Source organism: Vicia villosa, linkage group LG5 (assembly GCF_029867415.1).
Source record: "Vicia villosa cultivar HV-30 ecotype Madison, WI linkage group LG5, Vvil1.0, whole genome shotgun sequence".
Classification (NCBI taxonomy): Eukaryota; Viridiplantae; Streptophyta; class Magnoliopsida; order Fabales; family Fabaceae; genus Vicia; species Vicia villosa.
In genome coordinates this window covers 125,227,550-125,244,870 of record NC_081184.1, presented here as the reverse complement: position 1 = coordinate 125,244,870, position 17,321 = coordinate 125,227,550, and the positions used below count along the sequence as shown (strand labels likewise).

The 17,321-nt window shown below is 34.0% G+C and overlaps 3 protein-coding genes across 3 annotated transcripts; 1 reads left to right on the top strand and 2 right to left on the bottom strand.

Moving 5' to 3' along the window:
• The first annotated feature begins 377 nt into the window (after nucleotides 1–377).
• Nucleotides 378–1,890, top strand: LOC131607244 (seed biotin-containing protein SBP65-like). The gene is made up of 2 exons (XM_058879263.1): nucleotides 378–951; nucleotides 1,059–1,890. Exons 1-2 carry the CDS (start codon nucleotides 493–495, stop codon nucleotides 1,722–1,724), a joined length of 1,125 nt encoding a protein of 374 aa, XP_058735246.1. The 5' UTR covers nucleotides 378–492; the 3' UTR covers nucleotides 1,725–1,890.
• Nucleotides 1,581–2,771, bottom strand: LOC131607245 (signaling peptide TAXIMIN 1-like). The gene is made up of 2 exons (XM_058879264.1): nucleotides 2,588–2,771; nucleotides 1,581–2,508 (listed from the first exon to the last, which is right to left on the bottom strand). Exons 1-2 carry the CDS (start codon nucleotides 2,695–2,697, stop codon nucleotides 2,385–2,387), a joined length of 234 nt encoding a protein of 77 aa, XP_058735247.1. The 5' UTR covers nucleotides 2,698–2,771; the 3' UTR covers nucleotides 1,581–2,384.
• A 1,448-nt stretch (nucleotides 2,772–4,219) lies between these two features.
• On the bottom strand, nucleotides 4,220–10,048 carry LOC131602363 (transcription factor GTE4-like). Its single transcript, XM_058874449.1, has 6 exons — nucleotides 9,622–10,048; nucleotides 6,393–9,513; nucleotides 6,257–6,302; nucleotides 6,056–6,169; nucleotides 5,885–5,954; nucleotides 4,220–4,653 (listed from the first exon to the last, which is right to left on the bottom strand). Exons 2-5 carry the CDS (start codon nucleotides 9,327–9,329, stop codon nucleotides 5,896–5,898), a joined length of 3,156 nt encoding a protein of 1,051 aa, XP_058730432.1. The 5' UTR covers nucleotides 9,330–9,513; nucleotides 9,622–10,048; the 3' UTR covers nucleotides 4,220–4,653; nucleotides 5,885–5,895.
• Between the last annotated feature and the right edge of the window lie 7,273 nt (nucleotides 10,049–17,321).

The following is a 17,321-nucleotide window of genomic DNA, read 5'->3' as shown; positions in this document are numbered from 1 at the left end:
CTAATCACCTATAAACAACATATGACTTCTGACAAATTGTTTCTATAAACAATTTCAAACTATCTCACTAGTGCAAATATCAGGATAAACATCAATCCAAACATGCCCAAGTGATAACTAAACTAGCCAATAGTGTATTCCAGAGTAGCCTATAAGGAAACCATTCCTTCCTGTAATTTTTGACGTGTCTCAAACCTGATAAGCTAGCTACTGGCACTGTTCGAATTCATAGAACTTACCACTGGATTGCGAAGCTGAGTCACTCCATTGATTTTAAGACAGTTCCTAATTTGTTACACCACATGTCCTTCCATGTCCTTTTCAAACTTAAGACTTCAAACCGACATGCCCCTATCTTGTTCCTTTAAAACCAGACTTCACCTTTCTTCGGTGAACATACAGATATATCAATAGCCACAATTTGAATATAGCCATAATTTGAAAGAAAAGCAGTGTATCATTGTTTTCTTGAGAGATAACATAGCAAAAACAATGGCTTCTGAACAAGTGCATCGTGCAGAAGTATTCAGTGAGACGTTTGTGGAGATAGGGGAGATACAAATCCAGGAACAAAGAAATGAAGGAGAGGGTGGTACTAATCAGAAACAACAAGATATCAGAGAGTTGCATGCTGATAGAGGCGGGTCTCAAGACAAAGGGGTTGAAAGGAAGCGGAGAGAAGAAGCTGCTAAAGGATTGAGGGACAGAGAAGAGAAAGAAACAAGAGAGAAAATGAAGGAAGAGCATGCAAGGACAATGGAACACACTAGACAGGCTCATGCAAAACAAAGAGTAAAAGAAGAGAATTTCAAGCACAGAACTCAGAATGCAATTGCAAATACTCAAGAGAGAGCAAAACAGGAAGCAAGTGTTCAAACTTCAAGAGATGATACAACAGCTGCAAGGAACAAGGATGTGGAATCAAAGGCCATAAGGGTTACACATAATAAGGTTTTTATTTCTATTTCTATCTATCTCTTTTATATGCCAATGAAGTGAATTAGCTTAGTTATTCTGTATGTTGGAACTTATATCTGAAATTTGCCACTTGAAAATAGGAAACTAAGGAAAGGCCATCAGAGAAATCCACCACCAAAGGCTTTGAAGAAGGAAAAAAGAAACCTGTTGTTGTTTGTGAAACTGTAGTTAAAGTTATTCCACAGAAGGATAACGAAAGCAACACAGTGGGAAGCTCTGAGAGAGTTCAAGAGAGAGACATAGCAAAAAAGCAAGGTATGTTGAGGGAAACTAAAACACAACATGCAGAAAAAATTAACAAAAATAGGGAAAGCCATGTGTTGGCTACCTATGCCGAAGTTGTAAAAGGTGATGATTCTGCTTCAAGGAGATTACAGGAACAAAAGCTAAATGAAACATTAGTTGAAAAAGGCTTTGAGGGAGAGAAAGAAGAATCTCAAGTGTGTATTATGCAGAATCTGCCTATGGTAAATGAGCCATTGGATAATAAGGCCAATGAAGGTGGAAGTACTGTGTTGGGAGCTGTAGGTGAAACTGTGAAAGAGATTGGGGAAAACATCCTGAAACCAGCTAAGAAAGTGATAGAAAAAAGTGAAGAGGGAAAAGAGGGTGGTGGAGTGTTGAGTGCCATAGGTGAAACCGTAGCAGAAATAGCAGAGACAACTAAGGTAATTGCTGTTGGAGATGGAGAATCAAAATCAAAAGTGAGCACTGAATCAGAGACAAAAGTGAGTTTTGTATGTTAAGGCGCCTTTTAACTGAATAGCGTCCTTATAAATAATCTGTTTTCTGCAAACTCTACCTTATGTAAAACAATACAAGTATATGTATAGGTCTTATGAGTTTTTGTATTTTTGGTAATATCATCATTTAATAAAATCAAAATAATACATAAATGTATAAGAGAGATCATCAATGTAGTAATAATGAATCACGAATATCAGAAACACAATACTAGTAAACGTAATTACAAGTGGCTAGCCGAGAAACACAATACTAGTAAACAAGTGGCTAGCCGAGAAACACAATACTAGTAAACGTAATTACAACATAAATGTATAAGAGAGATCATCAATGTAGTAATAATGAATCACGAATATCAGAAACACAATACTAGTAAACGTGATTACAAGTGGCTAGCCGAGAAATACAATACTAGTAAACGTAATTACAAGTGGCTAGCCGAGAAACACAATACTACTAAACGTAATTACAAGTGGCTAGCCGACACGGACACAACTTTTCTAATTACAAGTGGCTAGCCGACACGGACACAACTTTTTTAATTACAAGTGGCTAGCCGACACGGACGCAATTTTTTTCAGAGGTCTCGGAGCCTAATAACCTAAAAACCTAATTGACTCTGAAATCAAAACAACAACAAAAATTGGCAAAAGAAAGAGAATTCAGCATGGGATCATAGAGATGAACCACGTCATGACATGCAATGGAGCTTTGATTAATTCAAGCGCAATTTCAATTACTACCGTGAGACACAAGAAACAGGGGCATATGCATGAAAGCAATGTTCTGCAAAAAAAAAAAAAAATTGATTTGTATAGCAATTCAATTGAAAGCCAGATGAGAAATGAAGAAATGAAAAGATTACCCGATAATCCAGACGAATGTGCCAACGATTGAGAGGAGGAGACAGAGAAATGAAAAAGGAAGACCTATTAGAAAACCCAAAGGTCTGCATTCACCTTCTGAATTGCACATTGTTTCTTTTCACTTTTGAACCCTTTTTCTGGATTAGATAGATTATTAGATTCTCCATTAATCACGTTTTCTAATTATTATCAAGATAGGTTAATTAACTAAGATTTATTATAGTTACATCCTAAGAACTTCCAACTAGACCTTGAATTGACAAAAATACCCTTTTACTATTTCTAAATTTTCAACCGTTTTCCTCTCATTTTCATCATTTTGGATCTTTTCTTTTTTTTATCATGATTCTGTTTCTCTTTCTTAATCTCTTTTCATTATAAAATTATTTGGTTTTGAGATTAAGAGAGAAAGAGAGGTGCACTTGTATGTTAGAGAGATGTTGCAAAAACATGGATCTTTAAGTCCAAAATATTTCTTTTATATATAATATTTGTCATTAAAAGAATCGCAAGTTTTATGGTCAAATAATATACTGATAAAATCTATTAAATTGATAAATTATTTTGGTTGAAAATTTTTTTATTTAATAAAACTATAGGTATTCATCATTTATAAACACAATAAATTTATCAATTTAATCATTATATTTGACAATTTACTATTAAATTAATCTCTATTTTTATCTAAATTTTATCAAATAAAAATCATACACGTATGTACATAGATTCATCAATTTAGTTTATATATTTGGCCACTCAATATCAAATTAGTTCTTATTGTTACCCAAATTTTATCAGATAAAATTCTTGCATGTAAAGAAAAAAACAAAAAAAAAACATTCATTATTGTAGCTCATATATTTGAGTATTAATTGTTAAATAGGTCTTGTCTTTATATAATTTATACTAAATAAATAATTGAAAAATAAAATTAAAAATATTTAAAAAAATGTGTGTAAGAGACATCTTAAATTTAACTTGCAACAATCAACAATAAGTGACTATTTATCAAAATCAAATGTGTTTAAGAACATACATCTTGCATAACTAATTTAGAAGGGTTTTATACACTAATGCCCGAAAAAAAAAAACTAAATTACCACCTTTTGAAGTGAAATTATCTAAATATCGCATGGATCCATGCACGTGCTAACCATCCATTGGTCGAGCATGTGAAATCCAAATAATCCAAATGCCACATTTCATGCACGTACTCAGTCATCCATTGGTCGAGCATGTGAAATCCAAATAAATACTCAAGTCTTGTGGCATTAGTGCAAAAAATCCAATTTAAAATATTAATAGATGTGTTTAAAGACAAAAAACGGAGACCAATTTAGTGAATTTAGTGACATGAACTAATTTTGAATACTAACAAAATTAGAGTCGTCGTGTTTGAAAACAATTAAGAGAGACAAAAATCAATGAAAACAATTAAGAGAGACAAAAATCAATTTGATAGTTACACTTTATGATCGTTACTCGTACTTCCCAGCTATCATTGATGCTCCCTGTCACTTTCAGAACCTAACTAAAAATCTTTGTGGCGGAGAAGACATTGAGAAAGTATGAAATAAGGCGTATCAACATCACAATAATACATTAGTATGATACAGCAAACACAAGTAAAATGACCAAAAATTGCCTTGTCGTGCTACCACAGATTGGATTCTCCTTTGAATAAATACTTCAGAGTTGTAAGCTAGTACATGGAATGGTATTATGAAGATGTAGAGAATTACATGACAAGTATTATTTTTGTATAACACCAAAATTCATGAATCTGCCACCACAAACAATAAAATTGTCATCAAGGAAACTCAATGCGCAGCAGTAGTTAGCAATGTACACATGCTACGGAACACTAACTACCCTACCTAATTAATTATATCATCACATCCTACCAAACATTATTATACAAGAAATGTGGGAACCAAAACTCCCATACTACATCAGTAGGATTTCCCACGCCCTTCCACTATTATCACCAACTGTTAATCTCCAACCTTCAAACACCAACTAGGCAACTGTCGCCATCATTATCTCTAATCTAAACATCTAAAATCTGCAATATCAAATATACACAAATTAGGACTGTTTATGGTTAATCACTTCATCCAGGAAGTTAAATAATACAAAGCTTCTTCAATTTCAAACATGATGCTATATATTATTTACAATGCATAAGAAAAAGACAAAAAGTAACTGCTAATGCTGAGAAAATTTCAAGACAAAGCTAATTTTACATTATACTCTATATCCTGGAATGACCCTACCAATGGAACTACTAAATAAATAGCTTCCAGGAACCAAGTATTATAAGACAAGAAACTAAAAAAAGGTTTGGAGAGTTATCTTTACATTTTTCAACAGAACACAGCATTTAAAATCTACAAGTTGATATTTATTCATCTGGAGGTGTATATTGACAACAATGCAAATGTCCACCCAACTCTTTAAAAATATACTTACAATTACAACCGAGCCTTATTAAAAATATATAGTTAATAAAATCCACACTTCGGCCAACTGCATCATGACATTTTCACTTCACATAGAACTCAACAGAAATAGATGTGAAAAAAATTGCGAGAAAAATAATGACAATTGGAGTAAACTCATTTATTTTAATAGTGCCTATAAAACTTCAACTCAGCAAATTATGATAATATCATTACGAACTTCATTAAAAGACCCAATCCGACAGGGGGGGCAGACGCCAGCAAGTTTCACATCTATTTTGCCAGATAAAGAAATTGCTAATAGAAAAACATAATAGAATAGCACCTCAATTGTAGTATCCAAAGAGTACAAGTAGAAAGACAAACATTCACTAAAACAAAAACAGCATACAAACCAAAAGCCAATGAATTAGGCTCGCCTCAACTCACAAGAATACCATATTTCATAATAAAACCATGCATTATAAAGGTCAGGAAAAAAGAAGGAAATAAGCCTAAGTTACTTGTTTGACAAATTTAATGATAATTAAGCATAAAAACTATTAACGCTTTATCATTAAATTTTCAATAAGGAATACAAGCACAAATCATTCAGCTTGAATTTGTTCCAATTTACAGGACAAAAACATAAGAAATGCATTTGACACACTCCATGGCAAACAGAATTAGTTGCTAACGAGCACCAAACACATTATTCAGTTTTTTTCAAAGAAAGAAAACAATCCGCTCAGAAGCTACCTACATCACTCTTCTTCTGAATAAAAAAGCAGAATAGAAACGGGAACAGAAGGTAAGAGTTATATAATAGTCACAGAGCCAAAAATGTAACTCTACCTAGCATTATATCAGGTTCCTTGTGACCCTGCATCAGATCCCGAGGCTGAGGAACTGTCACTATCAGAATCTGCAACAGCATATACAAATGAGGAAGAAGGAACATCTAATAACAACAATTACCAAAAGTAAGGATGTGAAAATTAACAGTTGAGATATGAATCAAAATACCACTTGAAGAAGACCCAGAATCACTACTAGAGCTGCTTGAACTACTTGATCTACTTCTATTATCTGCTTGACTTCCCCCTTGCATAGGCAAGGATGGGGGAACATTTCTTTCATCTGTACAGAAACAGACAAACGAGTTATTTCAATTAGAAAATAAAAAACATATAATAGTCTGAAATACTATGACAAATTAAAATTTACCTGCTTGTGGTTCTCTAGAAATCTCTATCATAGCTGGTGGCTGGCTCTACAGAAAGTAAGAGATAATATGTTTAGCAAAAATTGCTTCCTAAAGTATGCATTACCAAATATTGTAAGTTAAAATCCAATCCCTTACCCTCTGGATGGAATTCTGCAAAGCTTCTGCTCTCGCTCGAGCAACTTCAGCCCTCCTCTTGTTCTTGCTCAAACTTTTCTTATAGTTGGTCACAAATCTATCAAGCTCCCAAAGAGTCTCAGCATCCACGCTGTCAATGTCCACTTCAATTTCATCATCATGTTGATTCAAGGCTAAATTTCTCCTCTTAATGATGTGTACAATAGCATCAAGCTTCTCTGGAGGTAAACCCTGAAGGTTTGTGCTTAGTTTTTGCTTTTCATCAAATGTCATGTCTCTTTTATTCGGATCTTTTGCCTTTGGCTTTTTTGGGGCTGGGGTTCTACTTGATGGAGTATTGTTCATAGATCTTGGAGTTCGTGCCAAAGATTCGGATCTGTCCAAAATTCGTCGCATATCTAGAGGCGGTGGAGTAAACGTAGGAGCCCTTCTAGGCAAAGGTGAAGGTGCACCATACTCCATGCCAAATCTCATCTCACGATTGTAATCTGACTCTATTATAGCCCATCTGTCCTCGAAAACCTTTGATAATTGCTCTGCCATCACATGAACATCCTGTCCCTCTGGATTATATGTCATAGCATTATCAAAAGTGAGTCTCACATCCTCTGCAAATTCCTTCGGTGATTTGTACCAATTCTTGTTCAGCCTTGTCTTCACAGTTCCTAAGTCCATTGGATGAGTGATGATCGTAAAATAGTCATGCAAACCAAGACCCTCGACATCAACAGGAGAATTAAACACCCACCCATGCTTGTGTTTCATCAATTTTTCAAGCAGTGAACTACAGCTCTTGAAAAACTTGGATCCCATTCGAAGCCCGGGACCCATTTCTCCACCACCTTGCTTCTTCCAATTCAATTTTGACTTCTTGTTGCTCTCTGCAGGTGGGAATTTATCTTTTGCAAGCAGGAACTCTGAGTTATGATAAAACTGGTTTGCTTTAGGCATTCTCTTTTCCTTCTCAACATTTTCACCGACCCCTTGACTATTATGGAACATCGGAAAACTTAACTGGTGCAAAGGCCTGGTAGGTTGTCGCGAAACACCAGCAGATGCTACCTCTGAGTGAGCACGCTTTGCTCCACCTCCATTAGAGATCCCACCACCCAACACTACATTTGAATTGCCATAAGCACCTACATTTGAATTGCTATAAGCACCTACATTTGAATTTCCATAAGCACCTACATTTGAATTTCCATAAACACCTACATTTGAATTGCCATAAGCACCAACATGCCCCTGTTTCACTTCAATCTTCTTGACCAAATTTCTCACTACACCGAGCTCATTTTCAAGCTTCCAGCGTATCTCTTGTTTCTCCTGCTTTGACTTCAAGGCCAGATTGATCTTGAATCGGTCCTCTTGACTCGGCTCCACGGTCATATTCTCGGAATGTCGATACCCAGTGCTAGGAACTGCCCCATGCCCATAAATGAGGCTCGAAGGTCCATCATCCTCCTGCTGAACATCAGGGTTAGAAGGTTCAGCCTGCTGATGGTTATGCAAGTCATCGGAAATTGCCCCGTGGTTATGGATGGGGCTTGAAGATCTATCATCCTCCCGCCGTATATTGACGTTAGAAGGCTCGGGCTGCTGATGGCTGTGCAAGTGGTCAGAAACTGGTGGCGAGGGCGGCTGAGCCAGATTCTGATCCTCTAATGTGGAATTGACTAGTGGTTGAAGTGAATTCCCTTCATCCAATCCCAAATTCACTTGTGGCTGAGACAAATCCTCATCTTCCAACATTGAATTATCTTGCTGCAGAGAAGCCCTGTCATCCAACTTGGAAATTAATTCCGGGTGAGGCAAACTCCCGTCTTCCAATCTTGAACTCACTTCTAGCTGAGAAATGTTCCCATCATCTGGTCTTGAATTTTCCTGAGGCTGAGAATTCACATCCTTATGGGTTGAGCTTTGAGGCCGGGGTGAATTCTTATCCCCTGCTCTTGAACTCACATGTGCCTGAGCCAAATTCTGGTCCTCAAATTGCAGCTGGGGTGAATTCTCATCCCCTGTTCTCGAACTCGTTTGTGGCTGACCCAAACTCTGGTCCTCAAATAGCTGCTGGGGTGAATTCCCATCCCCTGTTCTCGAACTCGTTTGTGGCTGACCCAAACTCTGGCCCTCGAATAGCTGCTGGGGTGAATTCCCATCCCCTGTTCTCAAACTTGCTTGTGGCTGAGCCGAATCCTGCTCCTTTAATTGCTGCTGAGGTGAATTCCCATCCTCTGTTCTTGAACTCACGTGTTGCCCAACCAAATTCTGGTCCTCCAAATTCTGTTGGGGTGAATTCCCATCATCCGCTCTCAAATCTGCTTGAGGCTGAGCCAAATTCTGCTCCTTTAACTGCTGAGGTGAATTCCCATCCTCTGTTCTTGAACCCACTTGTTGCCCAACCAAATTCTGGTCCTTGAATAGCTGCTGGGGTGAATTCCCATCCCCTGTTCTCAAACTTGCTTGTGGCTGAGCCAAATTCTGCTCCTTTAATTGCCGCTGAGGTGAATTCCCATCCCCTGTTCTTGAACTCACTTGTTCCCCAACCAAATTCTGGTCCTCCAATTGCTGTTGTGGTGAATTTCCATCCTCTAATCTTGAACTCCCCTGTGGCTGACCTGTATTTCCATCCTCCAATCTTGAACTCCCTTCAGCCTGAGCTAAATCCCCATCCTCCGATACTGCCAATTGAGGAACCACTGGCTGAGCCAAAACATTAATCTTGGCTTCATCGTTATTAATGTTCTTGTTATTATCGATGTCATTGGTGACTGTAGTAGTGGGAACTTTATTATCTTTAGCATTTGTGGTGGCAGAAGCTACAGTATCCCCTACGTTGGGGTTTCTCTTGGTACCTCTGAAAACTCTCCTTCTGTAAACCTTACCTTCGATGTATCTCTGCCTCTCTTTAGCTCCATCCGTAGGCCCCGAAGCCATACATCCAAAACCCTAATTCCAAAACCAATCCAAAAAAGTCCCCAAAATCCTAGGGTTTTATGCACCTTCAAATCGAACAATCTCGAAAAATACAATAACAAAAGAACCAGAAATCAAAACCCTAAATTTTTAGGACTTTTCCACCGCCAAATCAATCTTCAAAATTCTAGGGTTCACTCGTTACCTTATCAGAACCAAGAGAAAAGAGAAACGAAGAATCAGAATCATAAAAAAAAACGCATGAAGATCAAGAGAGAGAGGGAGATTCAGTAGGGTTTCGAAGCTGGTTTACCTTGGTTCCGATCAGATCTAGCACTGTCTCTCACTTTCTCTCTCTAGAACTCATCGACTTTCTCTCTCCTTCTCAAAACGATCGTCGTTTTATTGAATCTACACAGGTGTACGACAACGGTGGGTTCGTGAGAGACCGTGGACCAGGTTACGCGTTTGGGGGTGCACCTAAGAGTCGTGCCTGTGAAGCATTATATCACCGAATATTCTGGAACTGGACTCACTCGAAACAAGTGAGCGTGTTTAACACGCACCAGTAAGATGGGAGATCGCTACCTGCGTCAGTTTCACGCGGAGAGAGAGAGGGAATGGATTTTGATGGCGGGGAGTTTCGTTTGCGAAAATTTGAAAAGTTTTCGCAGGCGGTGGAGTGGAGCGTGTTGGGTACTCTCCGATTCGGAGTTTTTTATATGCCGGTAAGTGCTCGGAAGGTTTGTGCACGCGCTGGTTTTGCGCTTGGAGAGTGTCAGTGCCTTTTAATTGCCTTTTTGTTGTAGTTGGGTCTTTTTTGGGCTTTTATAGCCTGGGTCAAAGCCTGAATTTTAAGAAAATTGTAATGTTTAGACAAACAAGATAAAAATTTTAAAATATTTTAGTAGATTTACAGAATATTTGATTTTTAAATTTGATGTTTGAATAAATTAATTCAGCAAATATTTGGATCAATTTGGGTCTCCTAAAACAATCAATATTTCAAAAAAAATTAAAGAGAATTTTATTATTAATTGTGATTTTTATATTGCTAAAATATGATGAGTTGTTTTTTATTATTATTTTATTATTGTTTAAATTAATGTTTTAAAATCTAACCTAATAGTATCAAATTGGTCTGAGAATCAAAATGTAGGAGTTAAAAAGGGCACAAAATCAATAATATAATTGATTTGGAGGAAATTGTGTAACCTGGTGGATTCATCAATTAAATCAATAAATTGCTGAATTTGCTTCAAATTATAAAATTACTCTATCAATATATATATATATAATTTTAAATTAAATAAAATGTTAAACTTTTTTAAAAAGTAAAACAAATTTAGATAACTTTTATAAGAAAATCCTTGACTGTACTATTAAATAATCACATTAAATTTATTTTTAAATATTAAGTAACTAAGTAATTTTATTATATATGTCATGTTAACAAATGATATATATTATATTTAAATGTAAGAAAGTACCAATGAAAGAAAGTTATATTTAATTTTAAATTTTATTTAATAACTTTAATATTTTGAAGTTTTAATTATAATTTTATTTTAAAATTTTAATTATAATTAACTTGTTATTTTAGTTTAATACTTAAATTTTATTTAGTTTGTTTATATTATTTTAAATTTTTAATAATATTTTATAGAAAGAAATTAGTAATTTGTTTTTAATCATATTTTGTTTTGTTGGTTTGTGACCCAACGGAAATTTAAGATAAAAGTTTAAATTAGAGAGACGGGATAAGATATATATTGAGATTAACTTACTGTATTGTATTATGTTATCAAACATTAAATTGAGATTAAATATGATACATTTATCATATTAGACTCTTATCTTGCACATCAAACCGATCTTAAGAATTTCTCTTTTAATTTTTTTAACAACACTCAACAATTAAAATCAATCTTCATTCATAAAGTAGAACTAGTTTTTGTTAGAGGTGTAAGTGGATTGAAAAAAACCTATTAAATCGATAATCCAAACTAAGTTAAACCGAAATAAAAATTGATCCTTTGTGGTTCGGTTCAAAAACCAAACCAAATCAATAAATATCGACGAGGATTGGTTCAGTTATCGGTTTTAGTTTTTAAGAACCGCCAAACCGGTGAACCGAACCAATGGATATAATTACACTCTAAATTTCTTTATTCCACTCATTATTAATCCAAAATTTTGTATTAATCCAATCATTTTTCATTTTTGTTTACACTTTCATCCTCTCGCTGCCCACCATTATTGTTGTTCTCTGTAATATCTTTCTTATATGGTATGGTCGTCTTCTTTGTGTTCAAGTTCTCTTCGTTAATTTTCATATTTTATTTTAACCTTTTTTATTTCTTCTTCTTCAAAAAAATCATTCTAATATTGTTACAAAATAGTTTTTATGCGTGTTTGAGGTGTGAAACATCTTAATTGATGTGTGTTTTGTTGTGTCATATTTGTTAAGCTTTCAAATTTCTTCCCTAGTTTCTGATGTCAAATGTCAACTTTTATATTTGATAATGAACTTATTTCATGATACAATGGAAATCATATCTTTGTTTCGTATGAATTTAGATCAACTAGTAATTTGTTTGAAAAAATAGAGCATAAAATAAATTACTTAAAATATATTATTTTAAAAAAATAATAGCATAAAATACACCCAAAAACATGATAGTGGAAAATATAATAATGAATATAATGTTTGAAAAAAACATGGTAAACCGATCAATCAAAGCGATTAGTTTGGTTTGGTTTCATTTTCAAAAAACGTTAAAAACCAAACCAATCCAAACCGATAGAGATATCATCGGTTCAGATCTTTTTTTGACCAAACATCGGTTCAAACCGATCTGATTACACCTCTAGTTTTGGTTATTATATTCATTCTCTTTTTCTTTTTTTTTGGGAAAAAGAAGGGTCGAAGCCCAAAGAAAGAAAAACAACTACACCAACGGGAATAGAATTTTCGAACAAATCATAATCTAACAATTTCCTAAGAAACGTAGAACACGAATCAAACTGTAAGAACTTTTCATGGAGAGTAATTTCATGCTTAGCTAAAGCGTCAATGCACATATTAGCCTCCCAGTAGCAATGTTGAAGAGCAATCTCTTTGACTTGCTTCTGTAACAATTTAATTTTGGATATTAACAGTCTGCCCATAGAATAACTTGGATCTTTACTGTAACATCCTGTTTTTAGTGTTTATTATTTTTTTAATTATTTTATTATTTGTTTGTTTTACTAATTATTATGTAGTATGATAATTGATTAAATATGTGTTCTGTGATATATTTGTGATATTTGTGTTTTGGGTTAGTAAGTGTGAAAATGAGAAAATAGTCAATTGGGCCTAGTGTTAGTTAGAATGAGAAATAGTAAGGTGTTAATGAGTAAGCCCATTTAGATAATATTGTGCTAGAGAGGTTTTCACAAAATAAGGGAGAATAGAAAGATAGTAAGAAAAAGAAGAAAAGAGAAGAGAAGAGAAGACAACCTTAGAAGCTCAAAACCTAAGGTAGGGGTGAGAGTTTATTGAAATTATGAGTTTGTATAATGATTATGCAAGGGTAGTAGCATGAAGCTAGGATTTGTTCATAATTTTCATATATTTGAAATGTTAGGATTTGAAATGAGGTGATAAAATCAATGTCATGAAATCTTATTTTTATGATGCTAAATGATTCTATATGTTATGTATATGTTAGAATACATTATTTCCATGATTAAGTTGAAGTTTTGGATGGTTTTTGATGAGGAATTCGTGTTGGACATAACGTTGTCCATAGTAGAATTTTTCTACAAAATCGCAAGCAGGCTTAGCGCGGTCCATCGCGCTTAGCGCGATCTTAATGCAAAATTTAATATTTTGTGAAATTGAGTTAGATCTTTGTATGCTTATGATTTATCGTGAATTATAGTGAATTTTCTGGAATTTTATAGAATCGTTTGGTTGGCTTTTGAATCAATTCCTTGTAACATGATACTTGAATTTTCCATGTATGTATGTTGTGAATTGTAATTATTTGAGAATAACATTGTTAAGCTATGTTTTCTACTTGTTATTGGTGATGCATGGATTTGGTGAGTGTTGTGATGATGTTTTCATGTGTGATTGATAACATGATTAAGTGTATGTTTGTGCAAATGTGTGGTGAATTCATATGTGATCAATTGGTGAGATATATGCTTGTATAATTAAGATTGAAAGATGGTCTTAATTGCATATGGTGGTCGATATTTGCACATGCATTTAATTTTAGCTAAGAGAGATAAGATTTTTTTATATTGTGCGCTTGACAGTTTATTAACGGAAGACGATGATGATGGTTTTGATTTCTTCTGTGGCCTATTTGGAAAATCATGAATCTGATAGCAAGTAGAAATGTGTGACCATGCTTATTGCAGTGTTCACAGTAAAGACACCCGCGTTTTCCTTGAGAGTGATATGAAACTTTAGAGGTATGGAGCGCAGTTGATTCAGCAGGGAGAGGGGGAAATTAATCTCTTGTTGTTTTTCTTCCCGATGAACTAGATTATAGATACGGTGAATTGATGGAAATGGATCCATTAGAAGAATTTGATTGTGGACATCCGAAAATGGTCATGAACTCCTTGAAGGAATCCCACTACATGATCTTGATTCTGATGATCAAGAATACTTTTAGCATTACCACAGATACAAGGATTGACAGGAGCAATAAAATTGAGTTCATCCCAAAGAGATTTGAGTTGAGTGAAATAAAGAGAGACAGACTCACCTTCTTGTTTGATGGCAAAAATTGATTGTTTCAATTTATATATTTTAGGAGTATTCAATTGAGAGAATCGATCTTTTAGATCGGACCAAATTTGTGTTGCAGTTTCAGCGTAGAAAATGCTGGGACGAATCTCGGTTGAAACCGAGTTAAGAATCCAACTTGCAATCAGGTTGTTGCAACGTTGTCATTTAGGAAAGTCTTCTTTCTTCTTCTGATCGGTAAGTGACCCGTCAACAAAACCTAATTCATTTTTTGGTACAAAGTGCTATTGTTACTAGGCGACCAGTAAGTAAAGGGGTAACAAGGACAGATGAAGGATTATCTGAATGGTGAATAACACAAGGATTTGTGTTTGAGGTTGTTATGGAGTGATCAGTGGTGGGCGGATTTCAGACATGGTGACAAATGAAAACAAGGGTGTTGATGAAGAAGAAAGAAGCAAAATGAGGGATATTAAGCACACACAAAAATACTGATACCATATAGAAAATATATAGTAAAGGAGAAATTATTGTTATATTTTTATTTCATGTGATTTGCATTACATATATATTCATGAATTGTATAAACTAAAAATGGATACAAAGATATATGCATTGAAAGCCTAGCCTATATTTTGCTTATAATAAAAACCTATTAATATAATTGATAACAATTTTCATACGAAGAGATACAATTAATGTGCTTTATCTACTCTGTTTTTGATATTCATTAATTGTATAATATATTTCTAACACTAAGAAAATTCATTTCATAAGTACCAAAGAAAATCCACCGAAGATGATTCAAATTTGAAACCTATAGGATTTTTGTTGCTGAACTACGAGACAACATTCCTAATGTATTTCAGGCCTTATACCTTATAAGATGTAGAAATAACATACATCCCATTAATGCCAAAGGGTAAACCTTTGGTGTAACAAAGGTTCAAAATATTAATATTCAATGTGTTACTAAAATATAACAAAATAAATTATTAGTAGATCATAGGATGCTTATATCTGATGAGATTCAAGACAAAAAATATTATAAAATTGACAATGTGATCAGTCACACCACTAATGTCTACTTTATTTTTAGGGTCTTGCAACATAAATATTTGTTAATAAGAAGTCGTATATGAAGATTAATGTTGACTTGTTCCAATAAGGCAGTGACTCCATTGATGCATAAGTCCCATTGAATTTCAAAATGGTCAATATTCTCTATTTAGATGGTTAGAAACACCAAGGAGGAGTAGGTATGGAATTATTTTTTTCGACCGACTAATCTAAGGGATTAATTTCACCGTCTACAGACCTTAAGACCTTGATAAGAGCACACTCTCAAGACCCAAGCCTCAACACTTGACCAATCCATGAGGTTAGTAGGTATGCAATTATTAATCCTCTATTTAGATGGTTATAAACATCAAGGAGGAGTAGGTATGAGATTATTAATAGCCCTCATAAAGAATATTGACAGAGTGCGTATTTTAATTAAAGTATGAATGTTTTAACAATGAGATTAAGTATGAAACCTTGATTTTCAAATTAGAACCGCACGTTCTTAGAGAGTCTTAGTAGTTAAACAATTGATGCAAGAATATAATGGGTTAGTCATAAGTTTGTTGGCTATTACGAATTTGACATTAAACTATTTTAAAGATTTAAAGAGCAAGAAGATGAAATCAACTATTATTATGAAAGAAAGGTTGTAGGTTTAATATTTTTAGGATCTAGTGGGCCACAACTCATCATAATTTAAGTGAGGATAATTTTCTTACTTTATGTTTGAGGGTGTGACACTTATATTTAAGGGTGTTCAAAACTGAACCAGTCTAACAAAAAACTACTAATCGAATCGAACCAAATCTAAAAACTGTAAAAAAAATGCCTTTGTTAGGACATGTTTGGGCCAATATTTAATATAGCCACACGATTCGATTCAATTTGCGGTCTGTATTTTGCAAACCAAATCAAATCGTATTATGTTACAATTCAAACTTCCCTGACTCACACTCAACCCAAACCCAAACTAATTCTGCCTTAACCTTACAATTACGAACAAATTTCTCTTCCTCGTATTTAGGGTTTGAGTTTCTGCTTTATCAAATCTCTCTAAAAGTATCACATATTCTTTTCACCTTCTTTGTTAGATATATATCACCTCTTCCTCTCTAATCTCTCATTTTTTTATGTTTTTTCTATTTCAGCTTCTCATTTGTATGCTACTGTTCTCTCTTGCAATTTTGTTTTTCTCGCACCTCTTATTGTCTTATCTCTCCTCTCTCCTGTTCTTTCTTTTCATCTAGTAGAATCTCTGTTCTCCTCTATTTTTTTTCTTTCACTATAATGTTTTGATATTGTTTTATGCTACTGTTTTATATTTTTTATTTCACTTTTGTCTAATCTAATTTTCCATATATTAAATGGGAAGTTGTTGTCAAAATATGATGAGTTTTATTGTTATTTGGTAATGTATGAATGACTAAACACAGAGTTATGTTGTCCTATATATGTGTATGTATGGCTCAATAAAAATCTTGTAAAAAACTGAATCAACCGAACGAATCCAAACCTCATTGGTTTGGTTTGCCTTAGTTTGGTTTAATTTCTAAAAGTCAACCGAATCACACGTTTTTTCTCTTGTGGTTCATATGACTTTTAGCTTCAAAACCTCAAAAACCCCATACTGAATGCCCCTACTTGTCAAAACGGGTTATCTGATCCTAAACAGGACGGCCCTGAAGGGCCTTGGGTTTTTAAGGGTCGGGCCAAAAAAGCTTCGTTGTAATATATGCTTAAAAATTACTACCCGTGTCCGACCCTTTACAGACTTCGGGCTACCCAACCCTAAACTGACTACTTTTTTATATTAGTTTTTATAAAAAATAAAATAAAATCCTATAATATTTATTATAAATACAATAAAAATATATTATTTTGAATATAATATATTTTTAAGTACTGTATTATTTTTTATAAAGACTATAATATGTCAATACTTGTCTAAATTGTATAACATTAATATTAATATAAGAAAAACTAATAGAATATGAAGAAATTGTGAAGTAAAACACAAAATAATTAAATATTAGTTTGAATATATTATTGTATAATATTTTAAAAAAGAAAGATTGAATAAATTAGAGATAAAATATAGTGAGGTGAGAAAAATTAATGTGTTATTTTGGAGTGAGAAAAATATAAGAGAAAGATTGAAGACAAAAAAGTTTACCTCGATACATAGGTTAGGGTTGACA

Excerpts from the sequence above, each read along its gene's own strand:
- LOC131607244 (XM_058879263.1), top strand. The coding sequence starts at position 493 with ATGGCTTCTGAACAAGTGCATCGTGCAGAAGTATTCAGTGAGACGTTT. Across the intron at positions 952-1,058 it reads TAAGGGTTACACATAATAAG|GAAACTAAGGAAAGGCCATC; the intron begins GTTTTTATTTCT and ends ACTTGAAAATAG.
- LOC131607245 (XM_058879264.1), bottom strand. The coding sequence starts at position 2,697 with ATGTGCAATTCAGAAGGTGAATGCAGACCTTTGGGTTTTCTAATAGGT. Across the intron at positions 2,509-2,587 it reads ACATTCGTCTGGATTATCGG|AACATTGCTTTCATGCATAT; the intron begins GTAATCTTTTCA and ends TTTTTTTTGCAG.
- LOC131602363 (XM_058874449.1), bottom strand. The coding sequence starts at position 9,329 with ATGGCTTCGGGGCCTACGGATGGAGCTAAAGAGAGGCAGAGATACATC. Across the intron at positions 6,303-6,392 it reads TGCAGAATTCCATCCAGAGG|AGCCAGCCACCAGCTATGAT; the intron begins GTAAGGGATTGG and ends TACTTTCTGTAG. Across the intron at positions 6,170-6,256 it reads TTCTAGAGAACCACAAGCAG|ATGAAAGAAATGTTCCCCCA; the intron begins GTAAATTTTAAT and ends GTTTCTGTACAG.